The following is a 17,118-nucleotide window of genomic DNA, read 5'->3' as shown; positions in this document are numbered from 1 at the left end:
TAAATTATATTCCCCAATGTTAAGTGTTTTTTTTTATTTAGATGCATAAAACAGACAATTACTCGTGGACCATTACTATTTTGTCTTTTTGATTTGAATATATAATTTATACATATTATACATTAATTCTTAAAGGAAACATATCACTCTGCATTAACTGTTATAGCACACTATGAGTTGATTGAGGTGTGTGTAGGTATAATGTATTTTAGCCCCCAACAGTCAACATGTAGTTTATAACTAGTCATGAGCATCCACGAGACACTTGAAGTTCATTATAATTCACATGTATAATGTTTTATGACTGTTCATATAGTTGCATTAGAAAGCAGTAGGTGTGTTTATGAGTGTGGCCATAAAGCTCCCATAATACATTATATGTCTTCATATAAAGTTTTACCAAATACCAATAAAATAATATATAATAATCGTCAACATTGCCATTATTAGAGCTGTGTCACTTATGAAGCCAAAAACAAATGTCTCATCATAACATATGTTGTGGAGAAATTGCTGAAGTCAAAGGTCAATGGTGAGGTCAGGAGGGAAGAAAGTGTTCAGGAGCCTCTGATGCTTTATGCTGTATTATTTATTGACGCTTGGCCAAGGAGAATTAGAGACACTCTCAAAGTTCATCAGAAGTGCCTGAGTCAGTCTAACATTCTGCCCAACTCATCCTGGTGGATAAACTTTAAACCCCAAGATAACACACAAATACCATGTGCCCAGAATTAGTCAAAGAGAGGCACAGATGTCTGTTTACGCAGATTGGAACGTCAACGGCAAGCTATCTATTATGTCTAGGAAGGCAGCAATAGGTCTCTTCGACCCTGGCCATCACAGTGTTGAGATAGACTGGCACCTGCTGTTCCCAACCAAAGCCAAACTAATACTGAGGACTGCAAGGCCCACACGTGACCTCCATAACAACATACTTTAGGAAAATGTTCTAATTCTCCAGAGGTTAAATATTTGTCTAACATCAGAAAAGCTATCAGGACAAAATAAAAGACAATGAAACTACTCTCAGAGCCCACAGCTGTAGTTCATGTGTGTACGCATGTCAAGACTGCTAATTTCTCATTGCTAATAGGCTGTACAACAAACAGACACAGTGACTCATTGATTAACAGGATGGAAAACAGCACTGTCTCTTTTTACTTCAACCTCACAGTGTTCATGAATATTGGACACTACCGTTACCTTGCCTTTGTCTTTTGCCTCCTGCTCTACAGCTTTATTATGTCTGCAAATCTTGCCATGATGTGGATAATATTAAGAGAGAGTACACTTCATGAGCCCATGTATATTTTTATTGCAATTTTATCTGCCAATGCTCTGTACGGTTCAACCGGTTTCTTCCCCAGATTCCTCATGGACCTTCTGTCTGATATTCATTTAATCTCACATCCTGCTTGTTTCACGCAGATCTTTGTTATTTATACGTATGCTTCATATGAAGTGACTATCCTGAGCATTATGGCGTATGATAGATATATTGCTGTTTGTCATGCTTTACACTATCACAGAAGGATGAACTCTAAAGCTGTCTATAAATTGGCTTTTTTTGCTTGGGTATGTCCAACCTGTAGCCTCACAATAGTTATTAATATCACTATCAGTCTCCCTCTATGCGGTAACAACATCCAGAAGGCCTACTGTGCCAGCTGGAATATTGTAAAATTGTCATGTAACACCTTCGCTTTTAACAATACTGGTACTATGCTTGGGGCTGTAATTGTAGGCTTTCTTCCCTTTGTTTTTATCCTTTACACTTATCTGAGAATTGTGATCGCTTGTTGGAAAATGTCATCAGAGGTCAGAGCAAAAGTGTTACAGAGTTGTCTTCCACATGTTATTTCATTTGTGGTTTATTCCATTACATCATGTAGTGATACTGCCCTGGGCAGACAAAATCTCGATGAGATCAATCCGTTTGTGGCATTAATTTTGTCACTAGAATTTGTTGTCATTCCTCCTTTTCTGAATCCTCTCATATATGGACTGAAATTACCAGAAATTAGAAGACACATTGTGAAGACATTTTTAAAATAATACCTTTACTGATTATGTAAATATGGTTTGTTGTATATAAACAAATCAACAGAACCCACAAATAAAAGAAAGGTGTGATCAACTTCCTTACACTTTGAATCAGAACTAATTGTAAAATGATACTTGTGTAATCTCACGCCCAGCTGGTTTCACTCAGATCCATGTTGTTTATGTTATGCATTTATTTTTATCTGAGCTGACCATCCTCAGCATTATGTTACATGGTGTTGTTGTTAGTTTCACACTATCACATAATAAATAACTATAAAGTAGTTTTGAAATTGGCAGCACTTGCTCGGTTTTGTCCTCCTTTTTATTTACAGCGTGCATTTATTTGTCCGCCTGGCTTTCTTTCTTTATCAATGACATACAAAACAATACTTTGGGCCAACTGGAATGTGGTGAAATGATCAAATATCAAATATCAAATATTTTTTGTTTGCTGTTGTCTTTAATTACAGCTCTCATCCCCTTTTTTCCTTTTTATGTTCTGTATACCTAACTGCCAGTTGTAGCAGAGTTCAAAGGAAAAGTATTTCAGAGCCTTTTGCCACATTTTCATGGGATTTATTCTATTTATTCAGGATTTTGTGATATTGCTTCCAGCTAGTATAATCTCGAGGAAATAAATCCATTTTCTTTTGAATCATCTCTATTATTGACTTAAAGGTGCAGTGTGTTAGATTTGGGGCCTTTATTTTCAGTATAAGGCGACATGGAATATAACATTCATAGCGATGTTTTCATGCATGTATAATCACAATGTTGAAACACCATGTTTCTACAGTATCCCAGAACAGACAAACTAAATAGACATATACATTTTAAATTTCTAATTTACATATTATATAAATTTATAATAATAATAATATATAAAATCTAAAAGACTGTACTTTTATAATATTATTTACAGAGACTCACAATTCCCACCGGAGAAAGCACTTGGCAATCATTTTTAAATCAATATTTTGTGAGAGCTGTGTCAAGTTAAAAGAAAATTATTTTGATTGAAGGAGTTGATTGTTTTGGTTTTATAAACTAACAAATAAAATATAAACCTCTTTGGGGTGATCCAGTACGACTCATCATTGCCCCTCTTATTCTGTGAACACCAGTTTGCAGTTCAATAAGTACATTTTGTCTTTTGTAAGAAAAAAATAAATAAATAAAATTATAAAACGATAATTTGTGTGTTGAAACAAAATGTTGCCACCAGTGTCTGGCTCAAACTGTCTGAAGGACAGGGGTAAAATAAAAAAATAAAAAGTTCACCAGCATACATAAAGTTGTGAAGCATTTACAGTGAAAAGGTTTTTCTAGCGTGTATCTCAGCTCAGCTTCCTCACATGACGAAGTCCCAGAGGGCTTTGTTGCTTTTTCCACCTATGTTTGGCACATTAAATCATTCAATAATAATGACTGGCATCACCACTTGAGTATTAGATTAAAAAGGCCTGAACAACAATTGAACTTAGTAACCACCAAACATTTTCTTCATTAACTTATGCTCATTTTACTATTATAACTCACATCTTTGTGGACAAAAGCAATGCCAGAACTAATCCAGACTGTGGAGAATCAAGGTAAAAAATAAAAGTCAGGATGAGAAGAAACTGAGCAGACACACAGTCACCAAATGGAGGTTATGAATCGACTGCACATTTATCACACAACTTATACCATCTTATTGCAAAGCCCTAGTTGTGGTAATGGTTACCCACAGACTCCACGGTTCCCCTTAACTCTATGCTCTATGATTTCTAGTTTAAAAAAACTAAAGGACTAAATCAGTCTTTTGTTCTTAACTGAATGTAATGTCACAAGCTCGCAACAGACTGACCAATCTCAGCATCTCAGTGGTGAACTGGCTCAGATGACAGGAGTTTTGGGCAGATTAACCTCAAAAATCTGGTGTGGGATGGATGAAAACTGAGTTTAAACAGTGAGAATACATAATTTACAGATACAGTGGATTGTTCCTGACACTGTTCATTAGGGCTGCCACGATTAGTTGACTAATCGAAAAAATAATCGGTGATTAGTCGACTATCAAAATAATCGTTTGTGGCAGCCCTACTGTTCATCACAGTATTGTGGGAATGACCTGTGGGAATAAAATGCTTTTGTGTTTATTTGTTGCCAATGAACAGTGCTCTGTAGTTGTTGGACAGGTTGTGTCCGGGGTTTGATGAATCTGCAGTGATGTTTACTGACTGCATGGCAAATTCTCTGATCGATGAGCAGAGAACAGACTTATTAATGGCGGTGTTGAGCTTCCTGAGCTGGCGCAGGAACTACAACCTCTACTGGGCCTTCTTGATGCTGGTGTCCTGGGAGATTGTGGATTCTGAAAACCTGAATGTTTCCACAGCAGGCAGTATTATTGAACAAGTTGAGGGGGTGCAGGTTTAGGGGGCTCCTCCTGATGCCTATAAGCACTCATATACCTTCTTTGCAAAAGCCAAGTATAAAAAGACAACCGATGAGAAACCTGTGTGATTTGTAACTTATGACAGTGATGTAGCCTGTAGCTTTTTTTTTTAATAATGTATTATTTATATATTCCTGCTAGGATTGTCAGATATTGCATGGCTGGACATAACTGCTGGTGTTATGCACCTGCAGATGTGACACAAAAGTATTACTTTCTGAACAATGATTGTAAAAAAAGAACACAAGTCATGTTTAAAATGAACATGAGGTGAAGATTTGTATCAACTTCATGCAAGTTTAATGTATTCCATACAATTTCTGTGTTATTTGACTCCAGACGCGAAAGAAAGGCAGAATTGTTTTTAAAAAAAAAAGATTTGTTCACGTCTGATTGGCTTAAACAGTTTCGCGCCGAGTCAAGTCAGACAACATAAAAGACTCGAAAACTCCTCCCATCACCGTCACTTGTGGTGTGTCCATAGATCTAAAGAGCAAAATGTACACCACACCTGAGCACGATTCACACCTAGTAAGTATAAACCACTATCAGGTATGACCATGCCTGTATCTTAAATTTCTTTTTGCGCAGATAATCTGATTTTCTCTCTTTATTCAACAATGAAGACAAGTGGCTGATTAATTGAATGATTGCGGAATGGAAAACATCACTGTTTCCTCTCACTTCAACCTCACCATGTTTGTGAATATTGGACATTACCGCTATCTTGCATTTGTTTTTTGCCTCCTGCTCTACAGCTTTATTATCTTTGCTAATCTCATCATAATTCTAGTGATATCTCGTGAAAGAGCACTTCATGAGCCCATGTATATTTTTATTGCGCTTTTATCCATCAACTCTCTGTACGGTTCGACTGGTTTCTTCCCCAGATTTCTCATGGACCTTCTTTCTGATGTTCATTTAATCTCACGTCCTGCTTGTTTCACTCAGATCTATATTATTTACACATATGCTTCCTATGAGATGACCATTCTTGGCATAATTGCATATGATAGATATGTTGCTGTGTGTCATGCTTTGCACTATTACAGAAGGATGAACTCTAAAAAGGTTATTAAGTTGGCCACAGCAGCTTGGCTTTTTCCAGCCTTTGGTATTTTAATATTAATTTCTTTATCTGCCAGGCTTCCTCTGTGTGGTAACGAGATACAAAAGATATTTTGTGCCAACTGGAATATTGTTAAACTGTCATGTGTTACCACTGATGTAAACAATATTTATGGTTTGATTTTGACCATAGCTACAGTTTTCTTTCCCCTTTTTTATGTCCTGTACACCTATCTGCGAATTTTAATAATTTGCTGGAGAAGCTCAGCAGAATTCAAAGGGAAAGTATTTCAGAGCTGTCTGCCGCACATTATTTCATTTGTGATCTATTCCACCACAGGGTTTTGTGATATTGCCTTGAGCCGTTATGACATTGAAAAGATAAATCCTTTTCTGGCTGTCACCCTGGCACTGGAGTTTGTTGTCATTCCTCCAGCTCTCAATCCTCTTGTGTACGGACTGAAGCTACCAGAAATTAGAAAGCACATTTCAAGAACATTATCATGGTATGAAATAACTAATCAAAAATGATATATCACAGTATATTGTATGTTTTATAACAACACCGATTATGAGAGTAGTCTATAGAAGTTGTATATAGTGTGTTAATGCAATGAAAAAAATTCAAAAGATGAACTCTCATGATAAAGGAAATTTAACTGTTACACGTTTCCCAAATAATCGAACTGTGACAACATTATGGACACATATTTAATGTTTCCAAAATATATATATATATAATGAAATAAATTCCCAAAATGCAGACTCCGTTGTGTTACTTCACCAGGGACTAGATTAAATGACAATATGATAAATTGAACACAATATTTTACATTTTCCGTACATAAAAAATATCAGATCCTCTGATGTGAACATTTTTGTATTGATTTTTCCGGCTTGACATTATAGTAAGTATAATGTTATGATACTGGCTATGCTTGTATAAACAATAAATAAATAAATCTTGTAAAAAAAATTAAAATGATAAAGTAATAATTAATAGAAATCTGTACTACCTCCCTCACCATCAACATTTTATTTTATTTATTTATTTTATGTTACCCTTATTACAATGACAGGTTAATTTTTTCTTGGCCTCAAATAACTTACTTTCCACATACATAACACATATTGGCATTTTATCTCATTTTATTTTTGTTGCATTTATTAGACAGGACAGATGAAGACAGACAGGAAAGCAGGGAGAGAAATAGGGGATGACATGTAGCACATGAGTTCACTGGTGGACATTACCAGTTGAGGCACCAGGGTGCCCTGGCATTTTATTTTACGTCATTTAATTTTCACTATATTTCAGGACCTCAGTAGTTGTCAAGTTCTGTGTGTTCTCTGTCCAAACTTAAAAAATGCTTAATCAAGGACATTTTTCCATTTTTATTTTTTTAACGATGGGTTTAGGTTTGATGATTTCAGTAGGCATGAATAAATGATTGATGATTTCAGTAGGCATGAATAAATGATGGAATTGAATAGAATAGATTGATAACCTTCAAGAAACAGAAAAGACATTCATTAGTCCCAAATAAATAAATAACAGTAAATATTCTCCCTCAACGTTATCCTAGTTTCTTGATTCTTAACCAAAGTAATTAACTAGAATCTCAAACCAGTTACGTAAAGTATCATCATACTTAATTAAATTCACCTAAATCATAAATAATAATTAGCATACCAAAGTTATTCAACTTAAACTGTCATTTACTTAATAATAATTAACCCCAGTTGTGGAGAAGCATGACCTTGTTACACCATCCACATCAAAGTTGTTTCTTTCCTACCAGTTACGTTATTCAGATTGATCAGGAATTGTGGTCGTTCCTTACTTCCAGAAGCAGGTGAAAAAGACTAGCTGCATCCAAATATTTAGTCCCATGAATTTCCAGTGGGTGCGCAGGCAGATATGGTCCCACTAAGAGTTCCTGCTGAGAACACCAACATCTTTTCTGTATGGTTGCCCAGTGCAGGTTTGGAGTGCAGATTCCCCAATAAATGCTTGTGAAAATGAATTTATCTGAAATGACAACAGTTTTGATTGGTTTAGAAAACACAAGACCTTGGTTATATCATACTGCATAAATTAGTATTTGTCTTTTTTATTAGTGCCCGAGCACAGCACGCTGGGGCGAGGCCCTATTGGATTTCAAACGCTGAACGACGTTTAACAGTAAATCGCATTTTCCACGGCCCATATCCCCCCAAAAACTCACGAAAATTTGCCTACCCCCCCCATGTCAGCTGTAAAATTTCACATTTTGGGGGTCTCACACATGGACGTGCGCATATACCTCGACAGTGCCACCTAGGTGTGCGTTTTTGGCGGTGCCCCTCGCCACGGTTTCATCCACGTGTACGAAACTTGGTGGGAGTATGTAACATGCCCAGACGCACAAAAAAGTCTCTTGGTGCCCCGGGCTACAGTCAAGCCTACGGCGTCCAATTTTTGTCAAATTTGGACTTTTCCGGTTTTGGCCTCATTTCCAGGGGTCGCATTTGAACAAACTCCTCCTAGGGATTTCATCCGATGTGCTTGAAACTTGCCGTGTGTGTTCTCAAGGCCTCAACAATGAAAAGTTATCAAAATCACAACTTTTCATCGGAGGGCGTGGCCGTGACCGCGCGTCAAACTCGACGACGCAGTTTTTTTCGAAAAAAACAAAAACAAGACTCCATTGACTTTTGGGCTGATTTTCGGGCAAAAGTGTGCGGCTATCATATACTTTGTCAGAGCTGTCTGAAACTTCACATGGTTGTTAAGACCAGTGTTATGCATAATTCGGCTGCATAATATAATTTGGTGGGTCTGGCAAAAATGCTCCATAGCGCCCCCTGGAACTTTTCTTTCGAACAGCCCCGCCACAGTTTTGGACACAGAGTCACAAAACTCAGGCCAATTGTAGAACATGGTAAGACCTACAAGTCTCTTGGACCAATGGGCTACAATGAACACGAAGTGAGATATTTAAGGATGAAAATCGCCATTTTCTGTGTTTCGCCCTGTTTGAGATGGGGTCATGTTTGAACTAGGGATTGTATCCAATTCACTTCAAACTTGGTAGGTGTGTTTACATAGACTTCCTGAGTAAAAGTTATCAAAATGATGAATTTTGAGGAATCGCTGTGGGCGTGGCGATCCATAAAATTAATTCAAAGAAGCAACCGGCAGGAAGCACCTTCTCAGAGCTGTCTGAAACTTCTTGTGGTTATTAGGTCCAAAATTATAAAGACCAATATTATGCACATTTTGACGTGCGCACATTTCGACGTGCGCACATGTGCGAGGACCCGACCATCGCTGCTTGCAGCTTTAATTTAGTCTCTTTTTACATACAACAGTACACACATTGATCAATATACGATATCAGTAAATCTTCATGTTATGTGCTCTGTAAAATGCAATAAAATTTTTTATAAATTGTCTGTTACGTGTACCGTGACTTTTTTTCTTTTTTTTTTCTTTTTCTGTGCACTGAGGTAGAGACATACAATAAAAATGTTTACAAGCAGACAGCTAATACATATTATGAAGTGTACATTCAATCAGAGGAAAATAAAATAAACATAACAAGGAAAAAACAAATGAAAATATCAATATGCATATATATGCCCCCCCCTGGAGCCAGGCCTGCGGGAGGGGCTCGTTGGCGAGTGCCTGGTGGCCGGGCCTTTACCCATGGGGCCCGGCCGGGCACAGCCCGAAAGGGTGACATGGTCCCCCCTTCCCATGGGCCCACCAACCATGGGAGGGGTCACAGAGGGCGTGTGCGGAGAAAGTCGGGTGGCAGTCGGAGGCGGTGACCCTGGCGGTCCGACCCCCGGCTGCAGAAGCTGGCTGTGGGGACGTGGAATGTCACCTCTCTGGCGGGGAAGGAGCATGAGCTGGTGTGTGAGGTTGAGAGGTACCGGCTAGATATACTCGGGCTTGTTTCGTCGCACAGCACGGGCTCCAGAACCAGTTTCCTTGAGAGGGGTTGGACGCTCTACCACTCTGGAGTTGCCCCTGGTGAGAGGCGCAGAGCGGGGGTGGGAATGCTTGTTTCCCCCCGGCTTGGCGCCTGGATTCACCCCGGTGGACGAAAGGGTAGCCTCCCTTCACCTTCGGGTGGGGGGACGGGTCCTGACTGTCGTCTGTGCCTATGCACCGAATAGCAGTTTGGAGTACCCACCCTTTTTGGAGTCTTTAGAGAGGGTGCTGGAGAGCGCTCCCTCTGGGGACTCCCTCGTCCTCCTGGGGCACTTCAATTCTTCAATTCTCACGTGGGCAGTGACAGTGAGGCCTGGGGGGGCATGATTGGGAGGAACGACCCCCCTGATCTGAACCCGAGCGGTGTTCTGTTATTGGACTTCTGTGCTCGTCATGGATTGTCCATAACGAACACCATGTTTAAACATAAGGTTGTTGATATGTGCACTTAACACCAGGACGCCCTTGGCCGCAGTTCGATGATCGACTTTGTGGTTGTATCGTCGGACTTGCGGCCACATGTTTTGGACACTCGGGTGAAGAGAGGGGCGGAGGTGTCAACTGATCACCACCTGGTGGTGAGTTGGCTCCAATGCTAAAGGGAGGATGGGAGGCCCAAACGTTCTGTGCGGGTTTGCTGGGAACGTCTGGCGGAATCTCCGGTCAGAAGGAGTTTCAACTCGCACCTCTGGGAGACCTCGGAGCTGTGGCTGCAAGGTGGTCGGTGCCTGTCGTGGCAGCGGCCCCCGAACCCGCTGGTGGACACCGGCGGTGAGGGATGCCGTCAAGCTAAAGAAGGAGTCCTACAGAACCTTTATGGCCTGTGGGACTCCTGAAGCAGCTGACGGGTATTGACGTGCCAAGCGGAGCGTGACCTCAGCGGTTGCGGAGGCAAAAACTCAGGCGTGGGAGGAGGAGGAAATACTTCAAGACCTCCTCACTCCCACCAGCATGTCTTCCACTGAGGAGGCAGAGTCTGGGGACCCCGTGGTGGTCTCGCCTATCTCTGGGGCTGAGATTGCAGAGGTAGTCAAAAAGCTCCTCGGTGGGAAGGCCCCGGGGTTGGATGAGGTCCGCCTGGAGTTCCTAAAGGCACTGGATGTTGTGGAGCTGTCTTGGTTGACATGTCTCTGCAACATTGTGTGAACATCGGGGGCAGTGCCTCTGGACTGGCAGACCGGGGTGGGGGTTCCCCTCTTCAAAAAGGGGGACCGGAGGGTGTGCTCCAACTATAGGGGGATCACACTCTTCAGCCTCTCCGGGAAGGTCTTTTCGGGGGTCCTGGAGAGGAGGGTCAGCAAGATTGTCAAACCTCGGATTCAAGAGGAGCAGTGTGGTTTTCGTCCTGGTCATGGAACTGTGGACAAGCTCTAAACCCTTAGCGTGGTCCTGGAGGGTGCACCTTTGTCACCAGTTCTGTTCATAACCTTTATGGACAGAATTTCTAGAGGCAGCCAGGGTGTTGAGGGGTTGTGGTTCGGTGGCCTCAGGATTGTATGCTGCTTTATGCGGATGATCTGGTCCTGTTGGCTTCATCGGAGCATGACCTTCAGCTCTCCCTGGAACGGTTCGCAGCCAAGTGTGAAGCGGCTGGGATGAGAATCAGCACCTCCAAATCCGAGGCCATGGTCCTCAGCCGGAAAAGGGTGGAGTGCAACCTCTGGGTCAGGGATGAGATCCTGCCTCAAGTGGAGGAGTATCTCGGGGTCTTGTTCACGAGTGAGGGAAGGATGGAGTGGGTAATTGATGCAGCTTCTGCAGTGATGGGGACTCTGCACCAGTCCGTTGTGGTGAAGAAGGAGCTGAGCCGAAAGGCGAAGCTCTCGATTTACCAGTCGATCTACGTTCCTACCCTCACCTATGGTCATGAGATTTGGGTAGTGACCGAAAGAATCACGAATACAAGTGGCCGCAATGAGCTTCCTTCGCTGGGTGGCTGGGCTCTCCCTTAGAGATAGGGTGAGAAGCTCGGCCATCCGCGAGGAGCCCAGAGTAGAACCGCTGCTCCTCCGCATCGAGAGGAACCAGCTGAGGTGGCTCGGGCATCTAGTGAGGATGCCTCCTGGACGCCTCCCTGGTGAGGTGTTCCGGGCAAGTACCTCCGGGAAGCGGCCTCGGGGAAGACCCAGGACACGATGGAGGGACTATGTCTCTCGACTGGCCTGGGAACGCCTTGGGGTCCACCTGGAAGAGCTGGACGAAGTGGCTGGGCTAGTTAATCACAGTGCTGATATTCAGTACAAGAGGACAACCTCACTACTAGAATGATGTTAAAGCAAAAAGGATAATCAGATCAACCTGACAGCGTTGGTTACACAGAAGCATGTGGGAAGTTGCTTGGAAAAGGGCAGGGACTTTAAAAAAAATGCTTGGATGAACATTTACGTTTTTGAACAACGTTTTTTTTTTGCTTTTTATTGTGCAATGAGGTGGTTGCAATGTGCAGCAAATCAAAGAAAACACAGACAAAGAGGACATGATGAAAGAATACAACATGAGTTCAAGCCGGTGGATACAGTATGTAGTAAACACAATTGGCTACTAACGTGGCTGGGTAATGAAGCCAATGCGGAAGTGCTAAAAACTGTAATTGCCCTAGCGGCTTGCTAGGTCCTTGAACTTTCTAACTTAGAATGACACGCGAAAAGGACGTACGGCTCACTTTTTTTGTGAACCTGGATATTTTATCCTCAGCTATACTGGAAACAGAAAAATAAAATAAGTGTATAATGTATTTACATTTAAACATGTAGTGATACATTGCTAAATTAGCTCATCCTATTGTTGAAGACATGACATTGGAACAAAGACGCAACACTGTTTTGGTCTGTTTTCCACATGACTTCAAACCCTGCCGGGAACGTTTTAGAGGCGTTTTGCAAATCAGATTTGGTCATTTTCCTAGTTTATGTGCTTCTAAATATTTAAATGTGGAGGGAGAGGCATTAGATGCCACTTAGTTCTACACACTGATACTTTGAGTATCCAAGCAACAGCAACATCACGGATTAGAAGTTAGAAGTCCCATGTGAGCAATGTAATGGAGTGTTACTGCTGAGAAATAATTTAAACGCTAACACATCAGGTTAGGGATGAGTAGACACAGGACAGCATGCCCATTTGTTTCCACCCACAAATCAGGTTGTACAAATGCAATTTCTTATGTGTGCAGTATATGATAAACCATAAAACGTTGTGATGGACAATAATTCAGTAATTACTATGTTTACTCTGTCAGGATTAAATGGTATGGCAAACTACAGAGGTACTCTCTTTGCTCTCACTTTACTGTGTTACTGTGTGATTTGGTTGGTAAATTTGACCATTATTGTGACGATCATTATGGACAAAGGCCTTCATGAACCCATGTACATCTTCCTCTGTAATCTGTGCATTAATGGACTTTATGGGACAGCAGGCTTTTACCCCAAATTTCTCATTGATCTACTGTCTACCACTCATGTCATCTCTTATGCTGGGTGCTTTCTGCAGGGTTTTGTGTTACATTCTTCTGCTTGTGCTGATTTCTCCCTTCTGGCATTGATGGCTTTTGACAGATATGTGGCTATATGTCGACCTCTGGTATACCACTCTGTGATGACTAAACAAAGGGTTTGTTTGTTTGTATTTTTTGCTTGGCTTATACCCTTTTATTTGATGTTCCTGAGCTCAATAACAACATTAATATCAAAGTTATGTGGCTCACACATACCGAAGATCTACTGTGTAAATACGTTAATCGGTAATCTAGCTTGCTCTGCCTCAATAGCAAAAATTATCATTCCAGCTTTTAATTATACATTTTATTTTGGGCATGTTATCTTTGTTGTTTGGTCTTATATATATCTGATCAGAACATGCCGAACATCTAAAGAGGGCAGGAGTAAATTTATGCAAACATGTCTCCCACATTTAATCTCCTTAATAGTTGTTGTTGTAACTTTGCTTTTTGATTTGTTGTACATGCGATTTGGCTCACAAACATTATCACAAAGTGTTAAAAATTTTATGGCGATGGAATTTATCCTTATTCCTCCTACTATCAACCCTCTAATCTATGGTTTTAAATTGACCAAAATAAGAAATCGAATTCAAAGTTTTCTGAATTGTAAGTTTCATTCTTAGACAAAAGTCAGAAAAAAGAAATATATATTTGCACATGTATGCAATTTGGGAGAAATACATTAAATCTAACATTGTTATTAATCAGTAGACAATATGACATTTATACATGACCACCAATTCAGGCTGTACAGTAGAAAAGTGCCAACACAGCACTGACAGAATGAAAGTAATTTAGAGGGAACAGTACGTTGAATGGAAATCAGGCTTACTATTGTAAATGTATGGAACAATTGTGTTTTAAATGTGTCTCCAATCACATGACATTTAATATGTTTTAAACCATCTATTGTCTTATAAAATAAATCTGTACTTGATCATAAAATGTATGAGTTTCATATAACTATGCCTCGAAACTTATTTGTCATGTGTTGTGGGGGTATTGAAAGAATGAATGAAAGTGAGATACCCTTCAATGGATGACATCACAGAGATTTCATTTATTCACTAACTCAAGCTGTTGCTCTGCTGCTTCAAATCCCCACTGACCAGTTACAGCAAACCCAACAGGTGAAAACTCAAACTCAAATTCCCCATGTTAATCTAAAAAACAAGGTATAATATATTATATTTTCAGTTAAGAGTCCATGTCAATCCTGTAAGCACTCACACTGTTTAAGAACTTTTTCACTAGCATGGACCACACCATTAACAAGATATGTTTAAATGATTTATTGACAAAATGAATGATTGAGAGTGAAGCGCGATCTCATGTACTTCTTCAGTCTGATGAAGGGAAGAATGCCCGTAGCACAAGAGCATGATGGACCCCCCTCAGAACCCTATGGAGAGTAGGAAAGAGAGGGGAAAAGGTGAAAGAAATGGCGTGGACGGGAGGGGTGTGCGGAATAATAGAGTGAAGGGAACCAGAGGGTTAAGAGGGTGTTAGCAGTTAGTAATAGTAGTAATAGTTCAAGTGGTGTGGTTGAGGTGTGGTCCGGATTCTGAAACTCCACTTTAGGCAGCCGCAGAGAGTGGAGTTGTTAGGTTGTCTTTTATTATGTAGTGTAGTTGGGATAGAAAATGAATATGGTATTTTTTTAGCTTTGTCTCATATCTTGGATATGACAAATGGTGAAGAAGGATTTACCAGTCGATCTACGTTCCTACCCTCACCTATGGTCACGAGCTTTGGGTAGTGACCGAAAGAATGAGATCACGAATACAAGCGGCCGAAATGAGCTTCCTTCGCAGGGTGGCTGGGCTCTCCCTTAGAGATAGGGTGAGAAGCTTGACTATCCGCGAGGAGCTCAGAGTAGAACTGCTGCTCCTCCGCATCGAGAGGAACCAGCTGAGGTGGCTCGGGCATCTAGTGAGGATGCCTCCTGGACGCCTCCCTGGTGAGGTGTTCTGGGAGGCGGCCTCGGGGAAGACCCAGGACATGCTGGAGGGACTATGTCTCTCGGCTGGCCTGGGAACGCCTTGGGGTCCCCCTGGAAGAGCTGGACGAAGTGGCTGGGGTGAGGCAAGTCTGGGCTCCCCTCTGAAGCTGCTGCCCCGGCGACGTTTCAGCGGGAGAAGACAAACAAACGAATATGCATATATAATTTAAAAAGCTTATTAAAGCAGTGTCACAAGAAGGAGGACTGTTGTGCTGAATATTAGCACAGCTGTGATTCAGTTGTTGGCCAGAGTGGCAAAGTTAATCACAGTGCTGATATTCAGTAAAAGAGGACAACCTCACTATTAGAATAATGTTAAAGCAAAAAGGATAATCAGATCAACCTGATCTTGGAGTTGCATGGAAAAGGGCAGGAACTTCTGAAAAATGCTTGGATGAACATTTATTGTTTATTTTTTTTGCTTTTTATTGTGCAATGAGGTGGTTGCAATGTGCAGTAAACCAAAGACAACACAGACAAAGAGGACATGATGAAAGAATACAACATGAGTTCAAGCCGGTGGATACAGTATGTAGTAAACACAATTGGCTACTAACGTGGCTGGGAAATGAAGCCAATGCGGAAGTGCTAAAAACTGTAATTGCCCTAGCGGCTTGCTTGAGGCTGGCTGCAGGACATTTGCACACAGCTTGGTACAAAAAATGGTTTTGGTCTCTATAGCTAATTTCCCTGTTCATGACATCTGTACTGAGGCTATTTTTTTAAATTCACCTGTTGAAGTTATATTAAGGCTTAAATGCTTATTCTTTGTGTATAATTATCAGTGTGGTAGGTGTTGTTACCTTAGGTCTGTCGATGATCTACGTCATTGCTGATATTTAGATTAGCTGGGAGGCAGAAGAGGCAACACAGCCAACGTAGCAGCTGCATATTTCGAGCTTGTCTATTATTTGTACTGTCAGAAGGATCAGAATGTTTCAATCATCCTTTACCACAAGTCAGCTTCAACCAATCAATGAACCATAAGGTCAAGTGCTTACTGAAGCCAGTCGTGTGAAGAACTGCAACATCTTTGTCACTGTGAAAAGGGCTGAGTGCTGTTTTTTGCTCTTCCTTTAATGAATAAATCCTCTCCAGTTCTGATACTGATGCTACAGCTGTATCTAACTAGTGTTAAACTACATGGATAGCTCATGCCGTGCTGCCAATAGTTCCTCATAGAACACTGATTGGTCTGTAACCACTGTAGTTCGGACATGAGCACATAGCTCAAACTCTGAAAGATGGATTCTCATGCAAAATTGTGATTGCGTCCACAGTGACTGCCAATAGGATCTCCTTGGTTGACCTGCAAGAAATTCTGGTAAGTCAGTACAACACTGATTTCAATGAGAAGGTCTATTATGGAAAAAATGAGATGTCAGTGGAGGACAAATGGTTCTTGAACATTGCTAATGAATCGGTTATGGTCAAGGAGCGTCATTATTGCATAAATTTACCTTTTAACAATCATGTGATTGCAGAGCAACACCTTTTGAGTCTAATAAGAAAGTTCAAAAGAGATTCAAACTATCAAAGGGAGTTCGCTGAGTTCCTTAGTGACGTCATTCAAAAAGGCTACGCTGAAATTGTTCCCCCAGCACAAGTGAAAAGAACTGATGGGAAGGTTTGGTATATACCTCATCATGGCACCCCATGATATCACCCAAAAAAGAAAACAATTAGGGTTGTTTTTTGATTGTGGTGAATCATTCTAGGGAACATCCCTCAACTCTGAACTACTCCAAGGCCCCAATATGACCAACACACTGATAGGAGTGCTGGCACGCTTTCGTCAGGAACCAGTAGCAATGATGTCAGATATACAGGCCATGTTCCATTAGGTCAAGGTAATGGAAAGTGATACAGACCTGAGTAATTTCGGATGACTGTTCACTTATTTGGAGCTGTCTTTTCACCCAGCATTGCCAACTTTGCACTCAGAAAGGCTGCACAGGACAACACAAACAGCTTTCCTCCTAAAGGAACAAACACAATCATTGAAAACTTTTATGTGGATTAAAATCTGCCCAAGGTACAGGAAGCAGTGAAGCTGATCTCAAACCTCACCACAGTCT

General features: G+C 41.0%; 3 protein-coding genes across 3 annotated transcripts; all 3 read left to right on the top strand.

The window, feature by feature from the left end:
* The first annotated feature begins 1,134 nt into the window (after positions 1-1,134).
* LOC104938814 (olfactory receptor 10A3-like) lies at positions 1,135-2,055 on the top strand. The gene has a single exon (XM_010755267.2). The coding sequence runs from the start codon at positions 1,135-1,137 to the stop codon at positions 2,053-2,055; it is 921 nt and encodes a 306-aa protein (XP_010753569.1).
* A 3,088-nt stretch (positions 2,056-5,143) lies between these two features.
* LOC104938813 (olfactory receptor 10A7-like) lies at positions 5,144-6,085 on the top strand. Its single transcript, XM_019277543.1, has one exon. It carries the CDS (start codon positions 5,144-5,146, stop codon positions 6,083-6,085), a length of 942 nt encoding a protein of 313 aa, XP_019133088.1.
* Positions 6,086-12,637: 6,552 nt separating this feature from the next.
* LOC113748223 (olfactory receptor 4Q2) lies at positions 12,638-13,671 on the top strand. Its single transcript, XM_027291222.1, has one exon. The coding sequence runs from the start codon at positions 12,735-12,737 to the stop codon at positions 13,659-13,661; it is 927 nt and encodes a 308-aa protein (XP_027147023.1). The 5' UTR covers positions 12,638-12,734; the 3' UTR covers positions 13,662-13,671.
* Positions 13,672-17,118: the final 3,447 nt, after the last annotated feature.

Source organism: Larimichthys crocea, chromosome XVIII (genome assembly GCF_000972845.2).
Source record: "Larimichthys crocea isolate SSNF chromosome XVIII, L_crocea_2.0, whole genome shotgun sequence".
Lineage (NCBI taxonomy): Eukaryota > Metazoa > Chordata > Actinopteri > Sciaenidae > Larimichthys > Larimichthys crocea.
This window is presented reverse-complemented; position numbering and strand designations above follow the sequence as displayed.